A 25184-nucleotide genomic window follows, 5' to 3' on the forward strand; every position below is an offset into this window, starting at 1 on the left:
GGCCATCACATCAGGGACGTGGCCATCAGACGTGGCCCTCAGAGGGGTCCCCCCCCGCCCCAAGCCCAGGGGGGTGCGCACGGGTGGGGGTGCTGAGGCGCCGGGGGACCGCGGCGGCGGGGATGAAAGCTCCGGCGTCCCAGCCGCGGTGCTGCAGGAGGGGCGGGGCTTGGCGGGGGCGGGGCCCGGGGCGGGGCCCGGGGCGGGGCGGGGCCGGGCCGGTGGGCCCCGCCCCGCGCTCCCGCCGCCGCCGCCCGCAGCCGCCGCGGCCCCCAGGCCCGCCCGCGCCGGGGGAGGATGGTGGCGGCCCGGGGAGCTGCCGCCCGCCGCGGAGCGCTGCTGCTGCTGCTCGCCGCCCTCGGGGCCAGCCGCCTGCGCCTCGCCCGTGCCGGTGAGTCCCTGTGTGCCCCCCCGCCGTGCCCCCTCGTGTCGGTGGTTCCCCCTCCCCCGCGGAGCACCGCGGATGCTCGTGGTCCCTTCCCGGGGGACCCGTGTGGCCCCTCCCACGGCGAACCCGGTGCGGTTGCACCCACCCCCGCGAGGGCTCAGCATCCGGGGGTGCCCAGGCTGCCAGCGCCCGGGAGGGGGCGGCGGGTCCCTTCACCACACCTCGCCTGGCGTGTGTGTCGTCCCCCCCCACCTCCCCCAGCCTCCGCGGGGCTCCGGGGAGCTGCCGTGGGTAGCGGCCGCGCAGCATCCTTCTCCCGGGCGGCGTGGACCACGCATCCCCACAGCCTGACAGCCAGGTGGGAAATGGCCCGTGGGCCTCCCCCATCCCCGCAGCCGCACGGGGTGTCTCCCACCCCAGGCAGGCCCCGCAGCGCTCCCGGGGGCGGGCAGCGCCGCACCATCGCCCTCCCGCCTGCGGCTGCGGGCAGCGCCCCGGCAGCGATGTGGGGTGCCACAGGGCACCCCCAGAGACGGGGCCCGATCCTGGAGCGGGGGGAGAGCACAGCTGGCCTAGTGGGAGCGGCCCTCCGGTGTGGCCCTCATCAAGCACCTTTACAGGGGGGGAATTAAAAACAAAAGCACCAAAACAAACGAAATAAAAAAAATAAAAGCTGCTGTGGTGGCTGATCCATCGTTGGGAGCTGCCGGGTGGCTGTGCCAGTGCCAGGCCAGCAGCGCCCTGTTTGCTCACCTGCCCGGCACTGCTCCCCTGGGGAGCAGCAGCATCGCGCGGTGGGGCTGGGTCACGGTGGGGCTGGGTCCGTGACGTGGGGCTGAGTCCGTGATGGAGGCATTTCTCCTCTCTCCTGGGGCAGAAAAAATGCGTGGCTTTCATTTGCCACCCAGCAGCACCGCCTTCGGCCTTCTTTCTCTTTTCTTAAGGGTTGTTTTCAGGGTTTAGGGTTTGGTTTTGATGCGTTTCTTTTTTTTTTTTTTTTTTTTTTTTTTCCTAAGTTTTGGGGGGATAGGTTAGTGCATTTCGCCTCCTGGTGGGTTTGGCACTGGATGTGCGCTGAGCCCCCTCGCTCTGTGCCTGCTGCCGGAGTGCACAGTATGCTACAACAGGCATAACCACCCCCCCTCCGAAACCCCCAGCCACCCCCCAGCTTTGCTGCCTGCAGGGAAATGAGGCAGGGGGGTGGACTGCCCGGTTCTGCCCGCACCAGTGGGACAGTGCGGTGGCCCTGCCAGAGGGACGGTGTGTCTCTGGGCAGGTGCTTTCCAGCTCGCTGGCCGCAGCATTGTTTGCGGATCTGATATTGTTCTCCCTGCTCTGGCTCACCAGCGAGGTGGATGCCGGGCAGGCAGCCTGCCATCAGCCGGCTACGGTGCGGCCTTGCCGTGCTCCTGCCTGCTCTAAGGCAGGGCGAGAAGGTGCAATATTTATTTTTTTTTAAATCTCCCAGCGGTTCAAAACATCTGGGTCTTTCCATGCTGGGGGGGCTGGAAGTGGCGGTGGGGATACTCCTGCACTCTCCATGCATGTTGAGGCCAGGGTGGCCCAGCCAGGGGTGCTGGTGACGCAGGCTGCGATGGGAGGAAGGAGATCTGGGCGGCTCCGATGTGGCCACCAGCGATCCGGCATAATCTCTGCTGCCTCTGAATTTCAGGGGTTGGGGCGGGATAAACTGGCCTGGCAGTGCTGCTGGGGAGGGACCCCTCGAGGAGCTGCTCAAGGTGGCTGTACCTGGTGGGCTGTTGCAGGGGGGTTGTAGCAGTTTCCTCTTCCATTCCCCTCTCTTCCCAGCTCTGGGGGGCTGCCGGAGCTGAGGCAAACATGAGGGGTCTCACTCGCTGGCAGCAGCCTGCTGCAGCAGCTGGGTCATCGCACGCTCTTGGCATAAGCCGGGTTGGGATTTTCAGCTCAAACTTTTTCGCCCAGGCAAAAGCTGGGATGGTTTCTTTGCACTGCACAATGATGCCATGGTCGTACCACCTGGAAATGTCGACCGCAACATCGCGTCGCTGGGAGGTCGGGTTTGTGCAGCCTGTGGCAGTAGGGAGCTCTGGGCTGGTTTCTCCTGGGGATGGCTGGCATGGCCAGGGTACTTGGAGGAGCATCCCTGGGATGCTGCGCAGGGAAATGAGTCACCGTCCCATCCCCACAACCTTCCTCCCTAAGTATGGCAGGGCAGAGGAAACATTGGCTGTTTCTTCCTATTTTATAATTTCCCTTCCTGTATGGATGGGGTAGAGCTGGGCTTTCTCTGGGGACAGCTTCAAGGTGGAGGTGGCAGGGCCAGGGCAGCTCCTGCTCTGTGGCGTACCAGTACAGCTGGCTCTTGGCAAGGAGACAGCTGGGGGAGAAGGTCCTGGACCATCTTCCTCATGTCCTCCTGCCTCTGCGGCTTCAGCAAAGCTTCTGCAAGCGGGGGCTGACGTCTGCTCCTCACCTTCATCAGCTGGTGCCACAAGCCATGAATTAGATACCATCTCCCAGGGCGCAGTGGCACGTGGCATCCTTGTCTTGCCAGGGGCCTGATCCGAGCTGGAGGAAGGACAGCCGCTGGCTTTGGCAGTATTACAGCTGTGGTTTAGTTTTGGTTGGGGCTCCTTAGTTGTGTTTTTTACCCACGTGCCTCTATCCAGCACACCGCCTTTGGGCAGAAACACTGCCTTGCCTCGTTTTCTGGCTGCATTTCCTGGAGCGTTAGCGAGAGTCGGACTTCTCACCCCTTCTTGAGTAATTTGGTTGCCAGATTTCATCTATTATTATTATTATTATGAATTAAAAAAAAGATTTTCCAAATGGGATGACAGGCAAGAACGTTTTTTTTAATAAACCTGAAAACCCCGGCTTCTCTGCTGCAGCCAGCACTTTACATCAGAAACATCCAGAGAAGCTGTTCAGCAAAAACCGAGTGGTCCTTTCTAGTCCAAGTGACCTATTTGGCCACATGTGAACTCCCAGCATCTCTCTGCCTTTCTTCCTCGTGCTGCTTCTCAGGGATGCAGGTTGGGGGCACAGATGCCGGTGCTGATACCGGCTGCCCCAGCTCTGTGGTTGCACAGGGACTTCTCAAGGTCCAAAGCTGGGCATGGCAAGGCAGGAGCCACCTCCTAGAAAGTCCTCAGCTCATCCTGCAGTGGGATTGTCCATCTCTTGGCTTTTAATTTGCCCGCTTTGTAATCACTGCACTGAGGAGGGAGCCACGGCGGGGTCAGGGCACGCAGCAGGCTGTCCCCGGGGACCATCATCCTAAATGCTGAGGCCGGAGCAGCTCCAAGCCCCTCTTGCGAGCATTGCAGTGGTGCCTGGTGCTGTGCCCATGGCACTTGCAAGGGACTGGCTGCCCTGCCAAGCTTCCCAGGGGTCTGCCCAGCAGGTGAGCAGAGGGTGGTCCCCAAGCCCCCCAGCACTGCGCAGGTTGGTTTGCAGAAAGCAGCTATTCCTAGCTCCAGCTTTTTCTTGAGACACAGCGAAGGTTGTCTGAGTGCCCCTGGTAGCAGTGGCAGCAGTAGGCAATGGTCCTGCTCAGCAGTGTGCAGCCACCCCATCCCTTCAATCCCCCCTGCAGCTGTACGTCGGGGTGTCCTGTGCCACACCGATGCCCACCAAGTGTTTGCCGAATGGCAACTGGGGTGCTGCTCCCCTGGGAGCTGCATGTTGTTCCCGAGTTTAATTTTCTGCACGATTTTATACTTGGAGATAGCATTCCCCCCATGTTCTCTGGAAGTACGCTTACTCGGCTGGCTCCCACCACAAGAAATGAGCCCTGGTGGGTAGGCGAGGTGTGTGGGAGGTGGGGATGTGGTGCATGGGCATCCCACGGGGCTCCATGGGTCGGTACCTGCACCAGGGACCCGAGCAGGGCTCCAGCTGCAGGTCTGGGAAGGGGGAACAGATGGGAAGAGGCTCCTGATGTCCATGATCCCGGTTCCCAACACCATCATCATCAAGGAAGAGTTTATGAAGAGATGTGGTGAAGTCCCTCCTCTCCTTTCACTGCAGCTTGCTGGGGACCCACAGACGTGTGCGCCCCAGCTGTGCCCTGTGGGTGCCGGTGTGGGGAGAGCTGGAGCTCGAGGTGGGGAGACCATGGTCCCAGAGCCTGGGAGGTGCTGTGGTTACGCTGTGCGAGGTCAGGCCTTTTGGATCTGCAATTTCCCTGGCAGCTCCAGGCGCAGGTTTGGAATCCGCAGGCAGTCCCAAGGGTCTGGAGCAGGACCCTGTCCCACAGAGCCACCCCGCACCCCAGGGACCCCCCAATTCCCAGGGCATCTGGGTCCTTCCCACAACGCGAAAGGGAATATGAGTCTGGGACGTTTGCCTGAAATGGCTCTTCTGGGCCACGGGGGTATTAAGGGAGGTAATCGGCTTAGCTCTGCTGCACGCTTACAGAGGGGCGCTGGGGACAGGAGGGGTGACGGTGTGATGGGGCACTGGGGATGGGGAGGTTGATGGTGCTGGGGGATAGAGGGGTGATGGGGATGTTGGGATAGGAGGGGTGCCAGGGATAGCAGAGGTGCCAGGTGTAGGAGGGGTGACAGTGTGGCAGGGACAATGGGGACAGGAGGGGTCATGGGGTGGACACTGTGCTGGGGACAGGAGGGGAGATAGCATGGTGGGGACACTGGGAACAGAAAGGTTGATGGGGAGTGCTGAGGACAGGAGGTGTGATGGGGGTGCCAGGACTGTAGGGGTGACAGGGTGGCATCTTCCCAGGTGGGAGGTGCTGGGTCCCCAGGCGCTGGGGACAGGAGCTGCCGTCAGTCCCATCCCTGCATGGATTCCATAAACATGGTGCCCAAATGCTTCGTCCCCATGGGGGGCTCTGGGTCTGATCCCCGATGAGGGCAGTGGCTCCCCTGGGACTGCTGCCCCCCAGACCCCAGGGCATGGCCCCAACACTGCTGCCAGTGCGGGGGCAGCTCCCTCCCATGTCTGGGCTTTACCGACTGCTGCTGCCACCGGGGTGACCAGAGCACCAAATGGTGGCAGCAGGCCTATAATTAGCTGCTTCATGAGCTAACGATAATTGCAACGGGAAGAAAGTGGCCGCTAAGTGCCTGGAGTGTGCTTTGAATTGGAGGAAGGAAACGCAGCTGGAGCAGGTTCTGGTCCTGCCTTTTCCCGTCCTGGAGCACCAGAGCCCCATGGGCTGACAACTGCCCATCCTAACCAGTGCACTGTGGCGTATTGCTGGGGTCTCTGCTGCATGGATTGTGGGGGGCAAAGCCTTTGCGGAAGGGAGGCTTGCTCATTGGTGGGCAAACCCATCACTTCTGGTGGGTGACACGAGAGGTGACATGTCAGCTGGCGTGCTGGCAGGGGCCCTGGCTCGTCGCAGCACGAGGGTCCCCCCGGGTTCCTGGCCCTGTTCCCTTCCTATAGAAAGGAGATGGTGATAGAGGCGGAGGACAAAAAGTGGGGAGGGCACCGCTCTCTCTCTCTGCACTTGTAGCACCCATGGGTGCTGCCCGGGCTGGCTGGGGGTCTGCAGAGGAGCGCTCCTGGGGAGTGGGCACCTCTCACGTGTGAGAGAAGCAGCTCTGCCCTGGGGAGCTCATTGTCTCACATCTGTCATGGATTATTTCCCAGCCACCCACTAAGCCAGGAGAGAGGGCAGCCCCAGTAAGCTGCCAGTAATGTGACCCATCCTGTGGGTGTAATTCTTGGCTTCCTGGCTGGAAAGGAGAGGATTTCCCTGAGCCGGACCCCTCCTATGGGGGATACAACCCAAAAGAAATCTTCAGGTCCAGCTGTTTCGGCACTGTCCGTAGCCCTTTTCCAGGAGCCCCAGGATGTAGCTGTGCATCCCATGGGTTCCCCGTTTTCTGGGCTCAGTTTATGGGCTCTCTGCCCCAGTGGGACGCGATGTCCCACAGATTTTTATTGCAAGTGGTGGCTGAGTCAGCATGGGTACAGCCATGGGTGCCACCCAAGTGGGGTGGGGTGATGCAGCCCCTGCTTTTCTGCCTACCTCTCACCTTGAGCGTCGCTGGGACACGAGCTGCCCACCCAGGGGTGCCCACTCACGAGCTGTTGGAAAGCCATAAAGGTTGGCCCCTATAGCCCCCGGCACCTGCTGATAAGTGGCTGTGTCCCCAAGCCCCGTTTCAGGGCGATGGGCTGGTGGGAGCGCTGAGGCTGGTACCAGGCACAGGGTGGGTGGTGGGGGCAGGATGAACAGACTGCCCACCCTGAGCGAATCTGTGTGTGCTGCTGCTGCCGCCTCCAAGCTGCCCGAGGGTGTTTAATCAGCAAAATCATGCTGGTGCATCTCCACCAAAGGCTGCAAAATGTCTCCAGTGGCGTAGGACGCAGCAAGATGTGGGAGGGCTTTGGCTTTGCCGGAGAGCATCTGGCCCTGGTGGGCGCAGTGATGCTTTGCTGGGGAGCTGCCGCTTCGGGATTTTCTTTCCAGCCCAGCACTGGGAGCATGCAGCTGCTCACAGATGGCTGAGCTTGCTGGCACAGCCGTGCCAGTCCTTGGCCTGGCAGCTCCTTGGGTGTGTGGCTGGGAGGCTGTCCTCTCCCACCTCCCCTCCAGCAGCAGTGTCTCTGCGGGAGAGCTCGCCGACAGCCATGGCTCTGCTCTGCTGTGGCTCACCGGGCAGTGGGTGCCTGGGCAGACAGAGGTGGGTGCTGCTCTGCTGACCAGTCGGTACCTGGTCAGTGCCAGGACAGAGCTGGACCTGAGCACTTCCCTTGAAGCTGCTCAGGGCTTTGGGTGGGTCCATGCTCAGAGCAGAGCTGTAAAACCCCCTGCGCTGCCGGGCACAGCCCACCCTTGGTGTGGGAACAACAGCGACAGCAGTGCTAGGGCTGTCCATCCTCTGTGATGCCGGCACAGCAGGGGTCTGGCACCGTGCGGCACTGCCCACTGGGATGGCCCAGAGCACCGCAGGGATGCAGGGAGGGTCCCCCTCGCTGGTAGAGCCACTGTGCTGTATACACCCAGCGTTAGCCCACGGTGCCCATGTGGGGCCAGCCTCGCTAACATACTTGCAGCCACGCTCTGCACCGTGGCCCCGACCACCAACTGTTTTGCCTGTCTGGTGGTGCCAAACCTTGGAGCCCAGCCAGTTAAAAGGAATTAAAAAAATCCCAGTCTCTGCCTCTGCCCCAGCCCCAGCGGGCTCTGGGCAGATATGAAGCCCATTGGTATTTGCTTGAGCAAAACCTGATAAACAAGACCAAAAGTGGGTGGTTCGAGCTGAGAAAAACAGGCAGGTGCTTTTTGGCATGGGGTGGCATTGGGGACAGCCTAGGTTCCCTGGTGTGGGTGGGTGCACACCCAGCTGAGCCGGGGCCAGCGATGCAGAGCCAGCAGCAGGATTGGGTGGGCAGCCCCAGGGAGATGGCACATGGCAACTGGTTTTCCTGGGTTTTGTGTTTTTGGTGGTTTGGGTTTTTTTTTCCTTTTAATTATTTCTTCTCTTCCTGAATATCTGAAGCAAAGCACTCGTGGCTGGAGACGTCCCTGGCACTGTGGGGTCACGCCGGCATGGCCGGGGATGCAGTGTGTCATCCCCCTGCATGGGGCACAGCCCTGAGTAGTTGGAAGGGGACAGTGAGCCGGGGCTGGGGGCAGCAGCACCCAGGGGTGGCTGGCTGGGGGACCAGGGGGGCTCTCACTCAGCTCACTGCATCCTCTGCTGCTTCCTGGCTTTGCCCAGTCCCTGCTAGGGTCTGGAGCTGTGGTTTGCCAGAGCTGTTTCTATCCATCCAGGTGCCATCTCCCCTTCCCACTGCTCCCATCAGTCCAGCTCCTCTTCCCCTGGTGTGCCACACAGGTTGCCATAGCAGGGAGCAGGGATTTTTCTGGCCAGTTAAGGAGTTTGAGTAGCAATGACACAAAATCCCACTCCCTCAGCCTGGCTGGAGGAGGCTGCCTGGTGCTCCCCCTTTCCCCAGCCCAGGATCGCAGGAGCAACTTGAGATGTTGCAGTGCTTGTAGATGGGATCTATCTGCTCCAGAGCAGGGATGGGCTCTGGGGTAATGCTGGCAGTTGAGGAGGTGAGGTATTTGAGGTTGCCAAGGGTTTGGCATCCCCCCACCTCTGGGGAAGCCTGACTCAGCCCCTCCTGGCCCTCTGTTTTCCCCCTTGGCATTGAACCTGGAGGGGGACAAGGCTCTGGGAACCCATCATGATGGTCTCAGGGCTGCGGCAGGCGGCTGCCCTCAGCCTGGACGTCGTCTCCTCTGCCATGCAGCCTTGCTGCTTCCATGAGCCCCTGCCTGCCCTGCACTCGCTTTGTCTCTTTGTGGCACTGGCTGCACATCGCGCTGCCTGTGCTGCCTGTACACCCGGGCTCCTGCGTGGGCAGCCCTGCCCACAGCACCTGCCAGGGCTGGTGGCTCGAAAGCAGCCGGCAGTGGTATTTCACCTGGGTGCCCACCCATGGTGGCATCTTCTGTCATTCCTGGTTGGGGATGTTGCCAGCAGGATGGTCCCCTCGGTGGGAGCGTGGTGCAGCTGGGGTGTTTGTTGTGCGGGCAGGGGGGACACTGCCAAGGGGTCCCTGTGGGGGTACGTCTGTCCCCCAGCCTGCAGTGCAGGCTGCTGGCACTGTCCCCTGGCCATGATATAACCCACGCTGGGGACCATCTCTGCTGGCGTGCATTATCAGCTGGGTCAGACCTTGGCGCCTGCCTGGCTGCACCAGAAAAGCTGGAAGCCAGAATGTGAGCCCCAGTGGCCGGAGGGACGGGAAGCCTGGTGGCACGTGGCCTTTGCCTGAACAAAGCTGCTGAAGCAAAAAAGCAAACAAGCACTTTCAGCTGCAAAGTGCTCTCCAGTGGGCCAGCACGCGCCGGTGCTGCCGCAGGAGGGGGTGGCAGGGGTGGCCGGGCTGTGTGGCTGTGTCGCATCCTCCGTCCCCAGGAGCAGCGTGTCGTGGCCAGTGTCCTCCTGCGCCCAGTCTGCCAGGGTGGGTGTTTGCGGAGAGCCCTGCTCTGCCACCTCTGCGTGCGGGAGGGGTCTCCGTCTGCTGCTGCTGCATTTTTGGGGGCAGGAGCACGGCGGTGACGTTAGCGGCTGCAGGCAGCGGCAGGGCTCCCACGGGGGCTGCCGGCGTGGTGGCAGAGCCACGCTGGCCAAGGCCGTGGTGCCAGCAGCTGTGCCCGGTGAGGGGGCATTGCTTCTAGGCGTGTGGCTGTGCCTGAAGCCCAGCTCCCTTCCACCTGCCTTCAGGTGCAAGAAGCAGCCGGGCAGGGGGATGCAGCTGGGTCGCGGAGCCTGGCAGGGCTGGGGGCTGCTGCCATGGCTCTGTCCCACAGACAGTGTGTGTCTCCCGCGGTCAGTATATGCCAGGGAGCAGTGCCAGCAACTGGGGCACCTGCCCGGGTGACCCCAAGCATCCATCCCAGCTTTTGCTGTGTTACTGTGGCCACTGGCAGTCGAGGCAGTGGCCTCCCAGCTCACCCCCAGGGCTGTGTCCCTGGGCATAGGGGGAGTGGAGCTGGGGTGTTCGGGGGTCTTAGCCCCCCCTGCTACTGCTGGACAGGACCACTGCCCCAGGGAAGCTGTGGGGCTGAGAGAAGTGAGACCTCAGAGGCTGGGCTGTGGTGTGGGGCAGCTCGGCTGGCTGCCAGCCTGCCCACCTGGGGCCAGCTCCAGCCCTCCGGAGCCAGGAGCAATTTGCAGAGTCGGGAGGAGAGCCCCGGAGGGTACCAGCTCACAGAAGTGCTGGGAGGGCAGGCAGGCTGCAGGCGGGTCCCACAGCAGGTCCCACATCACCTGGCTGGAGGAGGAGGAGCAGTGACCTTGGAGCGTAGCTGGCAGGCACAGCACCGCTGTGGGGCCCAGGCTGCCGCCGCTGCCGGCAATCTGCCATGCCCTTGGCCCTAGTCATCCCTCAGCTGCGGACGTGTGCCAGCGTGGGAAGGCTCAACGTGGCAGCAGAGACCTGCACCCCTGTTCCCCAGCACCCCGATATTCCCCTGTGCCTGGTGTGGTCCCATGCCCTGGCTCAGTGGCCGGCCCCCACCAAGGGCTGTGTCTCGCTCCTGCAGACCCCCATGGCCCCAGGCAGGCTGCTCCTGTGGGGTCTGTGCCTGTTCGCTGCGGTGATGCCCGATGGGCTTTGCCAGGTCACGCCGCTGGCACTGGGGCCCCGTCAGCCAGGAGGCTGGGTGTTGGCACTGCCGGTGCACAGAGCGTAAGCGCTCGGACCAGCGCTCAGTGCTAATTAATTATCCTCTTACGTTAACTTTTATCTCTCTATCTGTGGCAGTGACACAGCCGGGCAGTTCCTGCCCTCCCAGGCACCCGGACATCCTCCCTGATTGTATTTTTGTTTCCTTTTCACCTGTAAGTTTTGGCACGAGTGTTGAAAAACTGCTTCACCCAGGGCTGTGACTACCAGCAGCTCTGTGCCCTGCCTGGCCATGGCAAGACACTGCTGGACCCTACGGCATTGAGGGGGCACAGCGGGCACCCCCCATTGCAGGCATTGGGCTGCCTCAAGACCCATCGCTGGTGCCCAGCACGGCTGTCCCCAGGGTGGGTCCTTGGGGCTGGGGGTGTTGTGACAGCTGAGCTTCCCCACCAGCATAACCCACCTGGGGGGCATGCACACACCTTCGAGCTCACACACCAGCATTTCCTCCTGTGCCCAGGGCTGTTCCCGCTCACACGCATCCCCAGCTTGTGCTCACCTGCTCTTTGTCCTCATGTGCCAGCTGCACTGTCCTGCTCGCCCACTGGCCTTGGGCTCAGCTCCTGCCTGGGGGGAGCCACCCTGCCTCCTCCAGCGCCAGCAGCTTGCCCCAGCCCAAAGCCCACTTCAGTGGGCTACCTGAGGTTGTGCTGGGCTGGCCTCGCTGCCCACCTGTGCACGAGGTTTGCACCGTGGCAGCTGTGGTGACAGCAGTTGGATGAAACATTCCCCTCCTCCAGAGCCCCCCCAGCACATCTGGGCAGCAGCATCCCATATGTTATTGCATATTTTTCTGGCTTTGCCTTACAGCTGGTTTTCACTGCCCTGCTGTGTCTCTGTCCCCTAGGACCAGCCCAGGTCCCTCTTCTCTCTCCCACCCATGGCCAGGCCATCCCTCCCACCCCAGCAGAGCAAGCCATGCTGGGCTACACCAGTGCCAAGCAGGGGGCATGGTTGGGGGGCAATCCCAAATTCTCCCAGGCTCTACAGCAGCCCCACAGGAGCAGGGGCAAGATGCAGGGGCTGCAGCCTGCAAGCTGGCACTGGTACAGGTGGGCAGCATGGCTGTGCCACAGCCACTGCCAGGGTGGAAAGAGGACCTCCATGCTGTGCCAACACCAGCACCCACCTTGGGGTGGGTGCATGGGAGGGGGGAACCCACAGCCAGGGCTGGGGAGGGGTCAGGTATAGCCTGAAACAGGAGCTAGACCCTGCCACCTGCCTGCTGGAGCACTGGGCCAGGGTGGCACTGGCCACCCTGGGCACATGTGGGTGTGCAGGGCTGGGAGGGGTGGCAGATAGCCCCCCAGCATGGCAGCAGTTGGGGTCTGCTTCCGTTGTTAGGAGAGATGCTCCTGGGTCCTGGCACACATGGTGCGCAGTACCTGGTGTAGCACAGAGGTGCCCACTCCCACCAGCACAGCCAGGGAGCAGCTGCTGGGCTGGGAGAGTAGCAAAGCCCCTGCAGGGTGCCTACACGGTGATATCTGCTCGCTAACCACCAATTGATTACACACGGGGAGCTTAATGAGATCAGTGCCAGCCTGTCTCATTCCTAATCCTAGCCCGTGACAGCTGGGCTAGCACAGCTCGTTCCTCAAACAGAGATAAGAACCTTTTATGTATTCCAGGCTGGGGCTTATTTAACCAGTTGCTGGGCTCTGGCTCAGGGCTGTCCCCATCACCCCTCCTACTGCCCCGAGGGGGCTCTGAGGGTCCTGCCAGGTTCTGCTGGTGCTGGGTGGCCCAAATGCCAGGTGACCCACACTGGGGTGGCTTCCTCCCACCAGTGAGCAGCTTTTGGCAGCACCCGTTTTGAGGGGGATGTGTTCCCAGGGGTCTGTGGCACAGGTGAGGAGCCCTGTGGGGATGTGGCATGTCCCCACCCCTGGGGCTTCGGAGTGCCAAAGCCTCCTGCCCCGGAGCAGCCATGTGTTTTGGTTGTTTTGTGATTATTTTTTTTTTAGACAAAGTAGCCTTGAGAGCGAGCCCAGGGCAGGCAAAGCAGGCAACTGAGTCCAATTTCTGTGTTTAAATGCCTGATTATTTTCCCATTAAGCATTAGTTCTCCCCCAGCCGCCTGGCTGAGCCCCGGATCATCTCCAGGGAGCAAACCCAGCTCCTGCAGGCGTGGTGGTCTCTGCTCCCCATCCCGAGCAAATCCCATCCAGGCTGCTGTACCGGGCATGGGGTTCAGCCAACACTAATTGCTGCCGTAATTGGAGCTGCCAGAAAACCCTGCCTGCAAGAGAAACCACTGCAGCAAGGCAGCTCTGCCCTTCTTTGGCACTGTCTGCCACAGGGTGATGCACGCAGTGCCCCATGGGGTGCAGTGCCAAAGGGTCTAGGGGCTATTGGTAGGTTGCACCTGCTGGTGAGCGGTTTAATGGAGAAATAGGGCCGTGCAGAGGGGGATTTGTTGGGGGTGGCATCCCGCTCAGCATCCTGCATGTGTTGCTTTGGGGTGGCATCCCACTTGGCATCCCACGCTTGTTGCTTTGGGGCAGCATCCCCCTCAGCACATGCACCCTCGCTGGGGAGCAGAGCTGCTGCGGTCATCCTGGAGCTTTCTGTCCTGGTGGCTCCATCCTGTGCCTGGACTCTCCGCCGTGCCATGCCTGGGCCCTGCAGTGGCTGCCCACTTCGCCCCCAGCGTGCTGCAGGGATGGGGATGCTCGGGAAAGCCACTGAAGTTGGGGTGCCCTTTCTCGTGGGGTGTTTGGTGTTGTGCCAGAGCTGCCCCCGGTGTTGCCATTCCCCAGGGCACAGAGACAGGCAGACAGCGGGCGCTTTGCCAGTGGTGGTGTCGTGGGCAGGCAAGGGCTGACGGGGACGGCTCCGGGAGCGTGGGATGGTGCTGGGAGCCGGCTCCTGCCATGACTCATCGCCAGGTAGGGGTGGCCAGGCCTGGCCCTGTTCCCGGTGACAGCCCCGTGGAGGTGCTTCCCTGCCTGCTGCTGCCTGCAGAAAAAAATACCGGCATGGCTGTGCTGGTGAAGAGCAGGGCTAGGACAGCTGTGTGCTGCACCCCCATCCAGCTGTGCCCCCCCCATCCAGCTGTGCCCAGCCCAGGACACAGGCGCACTGAGCAAGTGGTACCCGGCTCTGCACTGCCACCGGCTCGCCAGCGAGGGATGTCCGTGCTTGTGCCACAGCGGTGCCAGCAGTGTCACCATCCCTGGCAGTGGTTTCTGCTGCTGTCGCTGAGAGCTGGGACCCTGGAGTGTCCCTGCAGCCCCGTGCCACAGGTGAGACCTGTGTGCTGGCCTTACATGTTGCTGCCCCAGCTGGTCACGGTTCCTCTCATCTCTGCATGTGGTTTGCCACCATCACCTGCTCCCAGGACTCAGCTTTGCTTAGGACCTGAAGACTTTATGTAGGACCTGGAGACTTTGTGTTCTCCCAGGAGGTCCCACTGGCTTGAGCCAGGCTGGGGTAAAGAACTGGAGCTGTTCCTGGCCATGGCAGCACTGCCATGGTGTCTTGGGTCCAGATGGGGTGAGAGCATGGGGGGGCTTCTGCCTGTCCCCAGGTAGTGGAGAAATCCCCAGGTCTGACATGGAAACAAGATGCCCCATAAGGCTGCAAGAGAGTTTTGGACCATGGTGCGTTGCTGGGGGCGGGCTGGGTCCCACCAGTTTTCCCTGTTGCAATGTCAAAGGGATGGAAACTGAAGCTGCTGCTGCCTGTGATGACTTGTTACAGCTGTACTGAAGCTTTGAGGGGGGCTTGGTTTGGGTTTTTTTGTTTGTTTGATAGCTACCACGCGAGCATTGTTGGTTGGATTTCAGCTGGCAGCCTGCTCAGCCACTGCCTGTGTGGTACCAGCAGGGGCTGGAGACTCTTGTCGCTGCCAGCTCTGTGGGACTCAGGGTGTCCTGGAGCACCCCAGGGCTTGGGGTGTCCAAGGGGACAGTGGTACCCTGGGGCTCGGAGTCCCATGCGGGAGGATGGGCACTGCCTGCTCTTCTCTGCAGGCAGCAAACTGCCTTGCGCAGGTCACAAAATCATAGAATATCTTGGGTTGGAAGGGATCCATAAAGATCATTAAGTCTAGCTCCCGGGTCATTAGAGCCCGTACTTGATTGCGGTCAGTAATGGTTTTGCAAAGGCAAAGGGGAGCCAAGGGGCAGCTCTGGTGAAACACATCCGTACCTGTTAATTGCGGCAGGAGCTGCCTGGGGCAGCTGGGTCCCACACCAGTTGGCCACAGACAAACCCGGGGGCACATTTGACCCCTCTCTTCCTTCTGACCTGTTTTCTCCCATCCCCACAGCAGCCTCGTGTCCCCGGAGCCTGGACTGTGTCCTACAGCGCCGGGAGTTCTGCTCACCGGGGTCGGGTGCCTGCGGCCCCTGCCTGCCCACCTTCCAGGAGGACGACCACGGGCGATGCGTCCAGAAGCAGCGTAGGTGCACCCACCCTGCAGTGCTCCCTTCTGCAACCCCTTGCCCTGCCCTGCCTGCAAACCTGCCCTGTGCACCTGTACAACTCCAGGAGGTTCCCATGCCTCGGGGCAGCCCCTCACCCCAGCAGCGCCCCTGCTCCCCATCCTGTGGCTTCTCCTCTCCGTGGCAGCTGTATCCCTGCGGGGACAGCAGCAGTGCTCCCTCTCACCCCAAGCCCTGGCTGGCTGCAGTTGTGGGGTGTTTTGGGGGCTGGTGGAGAGCACATGGGTCCAACACCACTCCCTGTGCATCCTCCTGCAGCTGTGTCAGCGACTACATGTGCCACCGGGCCCTGCCAGCACCCAAGGGTGCCCAGGAGCCCAGGGATGGGGGGGGATCTGGGTGGCTGCCAGGGCACTCTGGGGTCTGCCTGGCTGCTCTGGGGCAGGGGCTTTTCGGAGCAGGGGATGTGGCAGAGCCTCAGGCTTTGCAGGAGCAGGGTAACAGCTTTCAGTGCATGGAGCTGCAACTTGTGTGGACCCCAGGGCCAAGGCAAAAATGTGCCTGGGGCTGAGCTATGCGGCTTTGGGATTTCAATACCTGGTTCCCATTGGTTTGAGATGGTGGGCTGCAGTTGGGGGCTGTCATCTCACCCTCTGGTGATGCCCAGCATTAATACTGGAAGGGTTGGAGTCAGTAGCACCAGGTAGGACCCCCGCCTGGCTGTGCATGAGGGCACCGAGGGCTGTGCCGGGTGTTACTCCCCTGCTCCTTTCCCAGGGGACCTGTGGGGCTGTGGCAGTCTGGGTGGCTGCACTCTGGCAGTGGGCAGAGAGACAGGCAGAGCATCCCTGGGGAGCAGCAGCCCATGGTCACCTGTGTCACCCTGCACAAGGCTCTCCCCCCTGCTGCTGCGGTGCATGGAGGAGTCCTCTGGGTTTTTGGGAGGGTTGCTTTCTGTTCTGGTTCCTGTGTCTTGGGCATGTTTGGGGTCCCGCTGGGGTGCAGCCAGAGCTGCCCTTTGCCTGTGGCTCAGCCCATGGTTTGCAGCAGGCGGGCACATGGGGGAACAGCAGAGCCCATCATGTCCTTTGTGCCACTAGCCTGCCGGCAGGAGGATCACCCCTTAAATCAGAGGGGGAGATCCCCAAAGCAGGGCCCTGACTCTGCTCAGGCCTTTGGCACTCGGGCAGAGGGGCCAGGCTGTGCTGGAATGGGAGCAATGGCTGTGGGGGAAAAGAGAAGGGATGGCACAGGGATGGGGTCAAGGCTTGGCGTCTGGCAGCGAGCAGGGGTCCAAGGGGCAGATGCGCCCTCCCACAGGCTCCGCATCCATGGGTACTAAATGGCTTTAACAGTTATTTGTGGTTTATTTTTTAATGTGCAGTCTTAGGAGCAAATTCCCCTCTTGGAAGGGCTGCACATGCGCTGGCATCTCCATAGCAACCTCACTCTGTGCTGGCTTCAGCAGGGAGATGTGGCCACAGTAGCATCCTTGCCCAGCTTCAGCAGAGAGATGTGGGGCTGTGGCAGCATCCTCTGCTGGCTTCTCTGGGACTGTAGTAGTGTCCTCTCCCAGCTTTCTCAGAGAAATACAGGACCACAGTAGCATCCTCCAAGAGGATGCTGGTAGGATGGAGACCATCCCAGGGTCTCTCCCAGCCCTGTCCTGTTGTCTCAAGCAATGCCACCAGCTTTTGGCAGCAAAAATGTGGGTACAGGGGGAAAAAAGGGAGATCCCCTCCCAAATCCTCTGTTTTAGCATGCAGGGGAACGGTCACATCCTGAGGATGCCCATCTCCTTTTGGCAGGAAGGCACCAACTTTTTCCATGGGTGCTTTTACACCCTGCCTGTACCTTGGTCTGGCAACAGCACCCAGCCGCCCAGTGCCACCAGGCAAGCCTGTGAGGATGCAGAGAGGCTGCAATAGCTGCATTTTGGGGTGATGCAATGCAAACAGGAGGGGCTGCCATGGCTCGAGGATGCCTAACCCTTTAAAGGGGCTGCCCACGCAGCGCGTGGGCAGCCCCTTTAAAGGGTTAGGCATCCTCGAGCCGCTTGCGACTGCTGGTGACGCCGATTGATCCTGGGATCCCAGCTGCTGCTGCCACGCCATCCCAGTGATTGGTTGCAGCTCCTGGCAGGAGCTTGGGCAAGAGCCGGGGCTCCTCTCCTTCAGCATACCTGTGCGTGCAGGCAGGCACCGATAGCAGCTTTTTGGGGTGAAAAGCAGCATTTTGGGGTCTCAGGAGGGCAATGCGTGTGAGTGGCGTGTTCCTGCCGTTGGTGATGGCGTGCATGGGTGTCTCAGCGTACTCAGCACAGCACCATGACAAAGGTGAGAAAGGATGCATGGGACCTCGTGACACGGTGTATCCTGCAGCCGCTTCAGCTTGCTGGTGCTGCCTGCAAAGGGGTCAGAGCTCCCAGAACGCTGCCAGCACCACGGTGCTGCTTACTGTTTGAATGTGCCGTGATGGATTTGCATGATGTGGTTGGAGCTGGTGTGTCCCATCCCTGCTCCCACTTGACCCCACCAGCACAGAGCCAGGGCTGAGCCCCGCTGGGCTGCGGGAGGTGCTTTGGGAAGAGGGGGAAAAGGGGGTCCCGGCTGACAGACCTGGGGGTTCCCCCTTCCCCACTTGCTGTGCTGCCAGCAGCCAGGAGGGCATCAGCTATCCTGGGGCAGGCCTCTAGAAATAAGTGGATTTGTAGGAATTTTGTGCCCTCCTGTGGAGACTGTCAACATCAAGTTTCCTCCACCCAGAGCAGAAGCCACACATGTCCCTTCTTGCTCCCTGCTTTCCCCAAACCCGTCCGGATAACTGACGAGACCCCTGAGTGCGTCCCAGGGTTGAGCCCTGAAGACCTTGGCAAGGGGAAAGCCCCAGGGAAGGGTTGGGTAGGGAGAGTGGCGAGGCTGGGACGCTGTGTGCCAGCCTGGCCGTGCCCTCCCTGCTGCAGGCAAGTGATGGGATCTACCATGAGAGGGCACCCGTGCCCTGTGCAAGCGCTGTGTGCGCTCTGCATGCTCTGTGCACCCCCTGCATGCACCCTGTGCACCCCCTGCATACCCCCTGTGCACCCCCTGCATGCACCCTCTGTGCCCTGTGCACCCCCTGCATGCACCCTGTGCACCCCCTGCATACCCCCTGTGCACCCCCTGCATACCCCCTGTGCATACCCTGCATGCACCCTGTGCACCCCCTGCATACCCCCTGTGCACCCCCTGCATGCACCCTGTGCATACCCTGCATACCCCCTGTGCATACCCTGCATGCACCCTCTGTGCCCTGTGCCCACCCTGCATGCACCCTGTGCATACCCTGCATACCCCCTGTGCCCACCCTGCATGCACCCTGTGCCCACCCTGCATGCACCCTGTGCATACCCTGCATACCCCCTGTGCATGCCCTGTGCATACCATGCATACCCCCTGTGCATGCCCTGTGCATACCCTGCATGCATGCTCCATGACCTGTGCACACCCTGCATAACCCCTGTGCATGTGTGCATACCCTGCATGCACCCTCCGTGCCCTGTGCACGCCCTGCATGCACCGTCTGTGCCCTGTACACGCCCTGCACGTACCCTGTGCATACACTCTGTGCACCCTCTGTGCCCTGTGCATGCCCTGTGCATACCCTGCATGCACCCAGTGCCTGCCCAGCATGCCCAACTCCTTGCAGCAGGGCTGGGGAGACCTCTGGGAGCCCTCCATCTCTGCTCCTCTTGTAGCCAGAGCCTGGTGCAGCCAGGCAGACACTGGGCGCCAGCCCCAGCCCTCTGTTCCCTGCGGAGCAGCCCTGGGCCAGCATTTCACCCTCCCACGGTGCCCGGCAGGCACCAGCCATCGGTGCCAGGATGGTTCTACACCACAAATGTTGCAGGGTGGCAGATGTGGCATCACTGGGGGAAGTCTCAGCTGCCAAACAAAACAGGTGTGGGGGGGTTTAGCTGCTGGAAGGGAACTTGGTGATAAAGCTGGTTCATGCAGGTGAGGGGCACAGCCCAGGCGCTGCCAGCAATGCTGGAGACCACAAACAGCACAGCAGCCTCGGTTTTCCTTGTGCCGCTGTCAGCGGGAGGCTCAGAGTGACCTGGGAGCTGCTCTTGCTGCTTTTCCAAGTTTTTTTTTCCCGTTTCCAGCCACATCACATTCATCCTCCTGAAGTGCTGGCTGTTGCTGCTGCATTTGCCCAAGGCCAAGGGGTGTCAGGCCAGGGCTGGGCCATGCGCCCCGTTGGTGGCAGTGCCAGTGCAGCCGGGTTCCCTTAGGCAGATCTGTCCCCTAGGTCCCATGAGAATGGGGACAAGCCTTCTACTGTGTGCAGTGGGGAGCTAAAGCCAGGCTGCCCCACAGGGCACAGGGCTGTCACATGGTCCCATTCCAGCTCCCCTGCCCATTGGGAGAGCCTGGCTCTGTGCTGGCACCTTGGCACGGTGGCACTCACCCGTCAGGCATGGCATGGGTGGCACAGCCCCAAACCTGGCACCGTGTGGCCATGGCGCTGCTTTGCAAATCACTTTGGGGGTGGAAATAACGGTGCAAAGAGCTGGGGAAGCCTGGGGCTCGGGGGGTGCTCCAGCTCCTGCCAAGGATGGGAGGCTGGGGCATGGTTCAGGGAGCCAGGGGACACAGGGGACATTGGGACAGTGGCTCTTTCAGCACTTGTTTAAAGCAAGAGTGTCCCCCTTTTAAACTGGTTTTTGGCTGTGTGGCTCTGAGTCATGGGGCAGCTGAGCAGCCTTTGTGCCCAGCTCCAGAGGGAATTGGGGTTTATTTCCAAACACTGGGAGAGAGGACAGATTCCAGAGGAGCTGTAATTGTTATAACCTTGAATTATCTGGGAACCAAGCTGCCAGTACCACCTCGCCTTTGTATGTTTTGATTTAAGTCTCCAGGGCTCCCCGCTGGAGACAGCCTGAATAGGGCAGCACCAGCACCGGGCAGAGGGAGCAGGGATGGGGATGTCTCCTGCCTTTGAAGTTGAGTTTAATCCTGTTAAAAGCTGAGTGGTGAGCTCAGAGCTTGACTCTGCTCCGCGAGCCTGAGGACAGCAGCTCCGCTCCTACTCCATGCTGTCACCCCGTGGGTGGGCACGCCCAGACCAGGGTGGGGGTCCTGCCAGTGCTCCACGTCCCCCGCATGCACCGTGCTAGGGCATGGGCTGGAGCAGTCACCCACAAAATGCCCAGGCAGCTCCTGTTACATGATGGTCCTCACTGCATAGGACATCCTGACCTCCCCCCCAAAGGGGCCGCATCCTGCCAGGCGCTGGGCAGAAACTGGCCCCTCGGCTGGAGCAAGGGTTCCCACCAGCTCCTGAACAGCCCCAGATGAGTCCTGTTCTTGGGTTGCTTGCAGCCCCCTGGGCTATACAGGACAATTTGGGGTGAAAACCGGTGTTCAGGTGTCCCCTGCCCGCTCTTGAAATGGTCCTGCTGCCCACGGTGGGTCTGCGGGTTGCCCTGCCGGAGCTGCCCCTCACACCCCACAGCAGTGGGGCAGGTGTGGGGTGTCTCTCCTAGTCTAGCTCATGTCCCTCCTCACCCAGGGCCATTGTGTGGCCCCTGGTGCAGGGACGTGGGGCAGGTCCTGAGCAGCGGGTGCTGGCAGCCTGCCTGCTCCCGCAGGGCTCTGCAGGACCTGCTGGCTCTGGCATGGGGGTGGCTGCAGCTGCTGTTGCTCCAGCAGCCTCCAACATCTGTGGGGTAGGAAGCATCCCAAAAGTGGCAAACTCTCATGCAGATCCCAGGTCTTGGCTTTGGGACCGCCAGTATGCTGGAGGGCTGCCATCTGAGTAGTCTTGGGCTCCAAACCACCTGCGTTTGCTCATGGTGGGATATGAGCCCCTTCCTGGGAGGATGCTGGCTCCAGCCCTGGGGCTGGGCACGTGGCCACATCCTGGGGTACCCATCTCACTCCCGCTTTCTCCTGGTGCAGGGTGGACGTCTGTTTCCAGCTTGGAGAAAGAAATCGATTTTCTGGTGGATGTACTGGCCAGGCAAGAGGCTTCTCGCCCCCACCCACAGCAGGATGGCAAGCCCAGGAGTAAGTGCCTGCTCCCTGCTCCCACTGCTCTCTGTGGCAGTGCCGGGGACCCTGCAGCAGCCACACTCTGCACCCCAGGCTGGTTTGCCCTCTGGAGCTATCCGAGTGTTGCTCTGCCTTCTCCTGCAGCCACCGTGGTCCCTGCTGGCAGCAGACAGCACATGGCCAGCGGGCTGAGAGAGGGACTTCTGCAGCGGGGTCCCACCAGCAGCAAGGCAGCTGCCACCCTCCTCACCTCCACCACCGCCACGGTCCAGAAGTACCCGGTGGAGGCATCCCCCATCCCTTCAAATGACGATGTGGTGCTCGGTGAGACCCTGGGGACAGGCGGCTCGTGGGAAGGGGTTTGCTGTCCTCTCCAAGGAAGCATGGGCTGGTGGCACCATGCTGCCAGGCTCACCCACTGTCCCTTTGTGTCCCATTCCACCTCTGCAGGGCTGATCGTGGTGTGCACAGTGGCTGGGGTCTCAGCGCTGATTGTGGCTGCAATCTGCTGGTGCATGTAAGCCGGGGACTGCTGGTGCCAGCTAGTCCCTCACTGTCCCTATGCCTGGGGGACCTTGTTCCTTGGGGGGGCGATGGGTGTTGGAGGAGAGGCAATAGCTGCCCTTGCCAGTCCCCCTGCAAGTATGGCCTCTGGTGGTCGTGGCTAGAGGACAGCGGTGGGACACCTCTGTGCCAGACACAGGCTCCTGGGAGCAGGTGGCACCTGGTTTGGACATCGCTAGTGGTGCTGAGTGCTGTCACCTCCGGCACGTTGCTGCCTCATGCCCAGGCCCCGTGGGATGGAGGTGGCTCTGCCAGGGGGTGCCAGCCCATCGTGGGCGCCATCACAGGGAACAGGAATGTGGGTGGGAGGACTGAGCTCCTGGCGGGTCGCTGGCTCCTGTCTGGAGCCGTCTACTCCAGTGGCTCCTGATGACCACTCTCCTCCCTGGCAGACTGCAGAAGGAGGTCAGGCTGGCACAGAAAGCAGACTACTCAGCACAGCGAGCAGCTAGCCCCCTGCCCTACGACAAGATCTCGGTAAGGCAGCCATGTCTCTCCTTGTGGGGTGTTTGGTGCTCGGGCCATGTGTGTGCTTTGCTTCAGGGGCTTCCAACATGGTGGGGGACACCCTCCGTCCAGGCTGGAGGATTTCTGGAGCCCAGCCTCCACCGCTGTCCTTGCTTTCTCCACAGCCTGGGGACAAGACGCTGGCTCAGAGCGCCCAGATGTACCACTACCAGCACCAAAAGCAGCAGATGCTCTCCATGGAGAAGTAAGCAGACCCGGTCGCTGGTCCATGCCCTGCCTTTAACTGGGGTGCCATTAATCATGCCCTTGGACTTCACCCCCTCTCTGCATCCTCTCCCCCCAGGCATAAAGAGGAGCCCAAGCTGCCGGACTCGGCGTCGTCCGACGAGGAGAATGAGGATGGAGACTTTACTGTGTACGAGTGCCCCGGGCTGGCTCCGGTACGGTGGGTGCAGGGTGGCTGGTGGGAACCTGTGCATGCAGGATGGGATCTAACACACGCCTGGGATGTGCAGTTCCTCACGAGGAGGCTTTTCAATATGCCCTTCATCAAACGCCTCTGTCCCATGTGCCCCGGCCAGGTCCCGCTGGAGCTCTGCAGTGGGCAGGAGCGGGTGCCCTGGCATGGGTGCCCTGGCGCAGGGCTTTTCCCTGGGAATGTTTCCCCATGGCCACAGGAGCAGAGAACCAGAGCAGCCTTTGGCAGACCCAGCCGGCCATCCCTGTGGTGCCAGGAACATGGTCACCTCTCGCTCCTGGGCACTGGGACCAGGAGGCTCATCCTAGTGCCTCCCCAGCACCTGGACCAGGGACCTGTTAGCCCTCAAAGCCAGGGGGGACTTTCCTGGCTGGCAGGGGACCCCAGGGAAGGGCAGCTCCTAACAGCCCTGGGTACAAAGAGCACAAAGAGACCCAAAAGGAGTCTTTCACATGATAATGGCTGCGGAGCCCAGCCATCAGGGCCCAGATTAAGGGTCATCATTAGGTCTTTACAGGCCCATTAAAGGGCACTTGATGGCAGGCATGCAGTCGGGCCGAGGAACCCCATTCCTGCCAGCCAGGCTGGGGGTCCCATCCTGGGGTCCCCAGCCAGGCTGGGGGGGTCCCATCTCAGCCGGGACCATGGATTTTACACATCATCGCCCCATCCCAACATCCCTGGCTGCTCCTGGCAGGGAGGCAGGACCCTTCTAGGGGTGATGGCAGGGTCCCGGCGTGTGTCACCCCAAGCCAGCCTATGAGGTGCCCCCCCATTCTCCATCCTCCCTGCTGGGCTGGGGTTCAGACCCCTTGGGACGGGGTGGCTCAACCCCCATCTGCTTTCTGACTTCCTGCCTTTTCCTTCCCCCCAATCCCACTCCCTCTGCCGCCGCAGACTGGAGAAATGGAAGTGAGGAACCCGCTGTTTGATGACTCCTCCTTACACCCCTCCAACCCCAAGACGCACCAGTAACACCCCTCCTCTCCTCCGCCCGAGCTCGCTACAGACTGTATGCCCAACGCCGAAGCCTGGTGGGGCAGCCGCGCCGGAGGGGCACCTGCAGCCAGGCAAAGGGGCGCAGACCCCACTCTGCCAGACTGTTCGACGCCTGCCCAATAAACACCCACTAACAGCTATTGGGAGGGGGGGATCGCCCCCCGTTTCCAGCGTCCTTGTCCTCTTTGCTGCTGTGATTGCGTCCCTGCCTTGCTCTTCGCTCACTGCTCTCGGGGACACGCCAGCCCCACGGGGGGGTTTGCCACTGCTTGGCACAGAAACTGGGGGGCACAGTGGTGTCTCTTTGCATTTGGCTTTGAGGACGGGGCTGCTGCCCTGGCTGTGGCTGGGCTGATGTGACAGCAGCTGGGAAAGGGCTTGGAGAGAGGGTCAGAGAGCGGGAGAGGGGCCAGGGGCATCTAGGCATGCTCATGTCTCCAGGGGAAGGTGTCAGGGCTGCCAGCCTGCCCAGAGCCCCTCTTCTAGGGATGGAGGCTCTCCCTGGAGTGGGGTGGCATTGATAAAGGCTCTGGTGCCTGGTCTGCTCCCTCCTCCCCAGCCCAGCCAGCCCCTGGCAGCAGAGTCCCACTCCAGGAGCCAAGGGCAGGAGCAGGAGCTGGCTCAGGCAGGCACTGGCATTGCTCCCTGGGATGCACCTTCAGATGCCACCCTGTGCCATGCCTGGCCAGGAGCAGAGGCTCTGCACTGGCTCCATCCCCTTCTAGGGGTGCTGGTCCTTGGAGGCCCAGAGGCACAGACAGTCCCAGTGCCGCTGTGGCCTGGGACCCTGTGCTGGGCTGGGCTGGCGGAGGAGTTCCTCACAGCAAGCCCTGGGTACCAGCTGGGCTCTTGCCCCAGGCCTCCATGGGTGAAAGCTCAGAAAAAGGGTTCAGGGTGTTGTTTTTAAGCCCGTGTGGCTGTGGGGGAGGAAGGAGCAAGACTGGCGTGGACTTGGGAGGCTGGGAGGGGTAGCCAAGGCACAGTGGCTTTGCTGTGCTGCTTCTCTGCCCCATGGAGCCCATGCCTTTGCAGCATCCCTGTGGAGCCTGGTCCCGTGCTCTCTCCAGGCATCCCTCTGCGGCAGAGGCACTCTCCACCGTTCCATCCTAGGCACCTCCTGGGCTTCAGAGACCCCCTGCACGCCTCCGCTGCCCACATCTGCATCTGGGCTCACCAGCCCCTACTTACAAGTCCTTGCTCAGAGCCCGGTGCTGTCCCCCAAAGCCTCCCTGGTGCGTCGCCCGTGACCCCGCCAGCGTAAGGCTCAGCACAGGTTTTGGGTTGCTTTTCACAGATGTGGCTTCATGTCCAGACCCTGGTGTGGACTGTCACGGCCACGGGTCACCTGTTGTGTTGTGCACAGGTGGTGTCTTGCACAGGGGTGGCCTCTTGCATACATGGGAGCTGTTGCACATACAGGAGCCATCATTGCATGCTCAGGAGCCGTTGCACGTGCAGGCAGGCACATGCAGGGCAGGCAGCAGTGGCAGGGCTGTGCCCATGAGCAGTGGTGGTGTGGAACCATCCCCAGTGGGGTCACTGGCAGGGGCCGTCACTGCACCGATCCTTTCCCCGCACCCTGCTCCCCTCCCCGTGGGCTGCTGCCCTTCTCCCTGCACCTCTCATTGTTGTATGGACTGTAGTTCTTTTAAAAGGAGATTTTATTAAACGACCATGTTTGAGACCCA

The 25184-nt window shown here is 61.5% G+C and overlaps 1 protein-coding gene across 2 annotated transcripts; it reads left to right on the forward strand.

The window, feature by feature from the left end:
• The first annotated feature begins 222 nt into the window (after nucleotides 1-222).
• Nucleotides 223-25184, forward strand: NPDC1 (neural proliferation, differentiation and control 1). Of its 2 annotated transcripts, none has more exons than XM_037400921.1 (9): nucleotides 223-391; nucleotides 14835-14966; nucleotides 20895-21002; nucleotides 21132-21311; nucleotides 21438-21504; nucleotides 21944-22028; nucleotides 22184-22263; nucleotides 22363-22434; nucleotides 23395-25184. In XM_037400921.1, exons 1-9 carry the CDS (start codon nucleotides 298-300, stop codon nucleotides 23411-23413), a joined length of 837 nt encoding a protein of 278 aa, XP_037256818.1. In that variant the 5' UTR covers nucleotides 223-297; the 3' UTR covers nucleotides 23414-25184. The 2 variants fall into 2 exon arrangements, with proteins under 2 accessions (XP_037256818.1, XP_037256817.1); XM_037400920.1 differs by having other exon boundaries at nucleotides 225-391; nucleotides 22363-22459.

This window comes from Falco rusticolus, chromosome 9, assembly GCF_015220075.1.
Source record: "Falco rusticolus isolate bFalRus1 chromosome 9, bFalRus1.pri, whole genome shotgun sequence".
Taxonomy (NCBI): domain Eukaryota; kingdom Metazoa; phylum Chordata; class Aves; order Falconiformes; family Falconidae; genus Falco; species Falco rusticolus.

Coding starts and splice junctions, on each gene's coding strand:
- NPDC1 (XM_037400920.1), top strand. CDS start 298: ATGGTGGCGGCCCGGGGAGCTGCCGCCCGCCGCGGAGCGCTGCTGCTG. Junction 392..14,834: donor CCTGCGCCTCGCCCGTGCCG/GTGAGTCCCTGT, acceptor CCATCCCCACAG/CAGCCTCGTGTCCCCGGAGC. Junction 14,967..20,894: donor GCGATGCGTCCAGAAGCAGC/GTAGGTGCACCC, acceptor CTCCTGGTGCAG/GGTGGACGTCTGTTTCCAGC.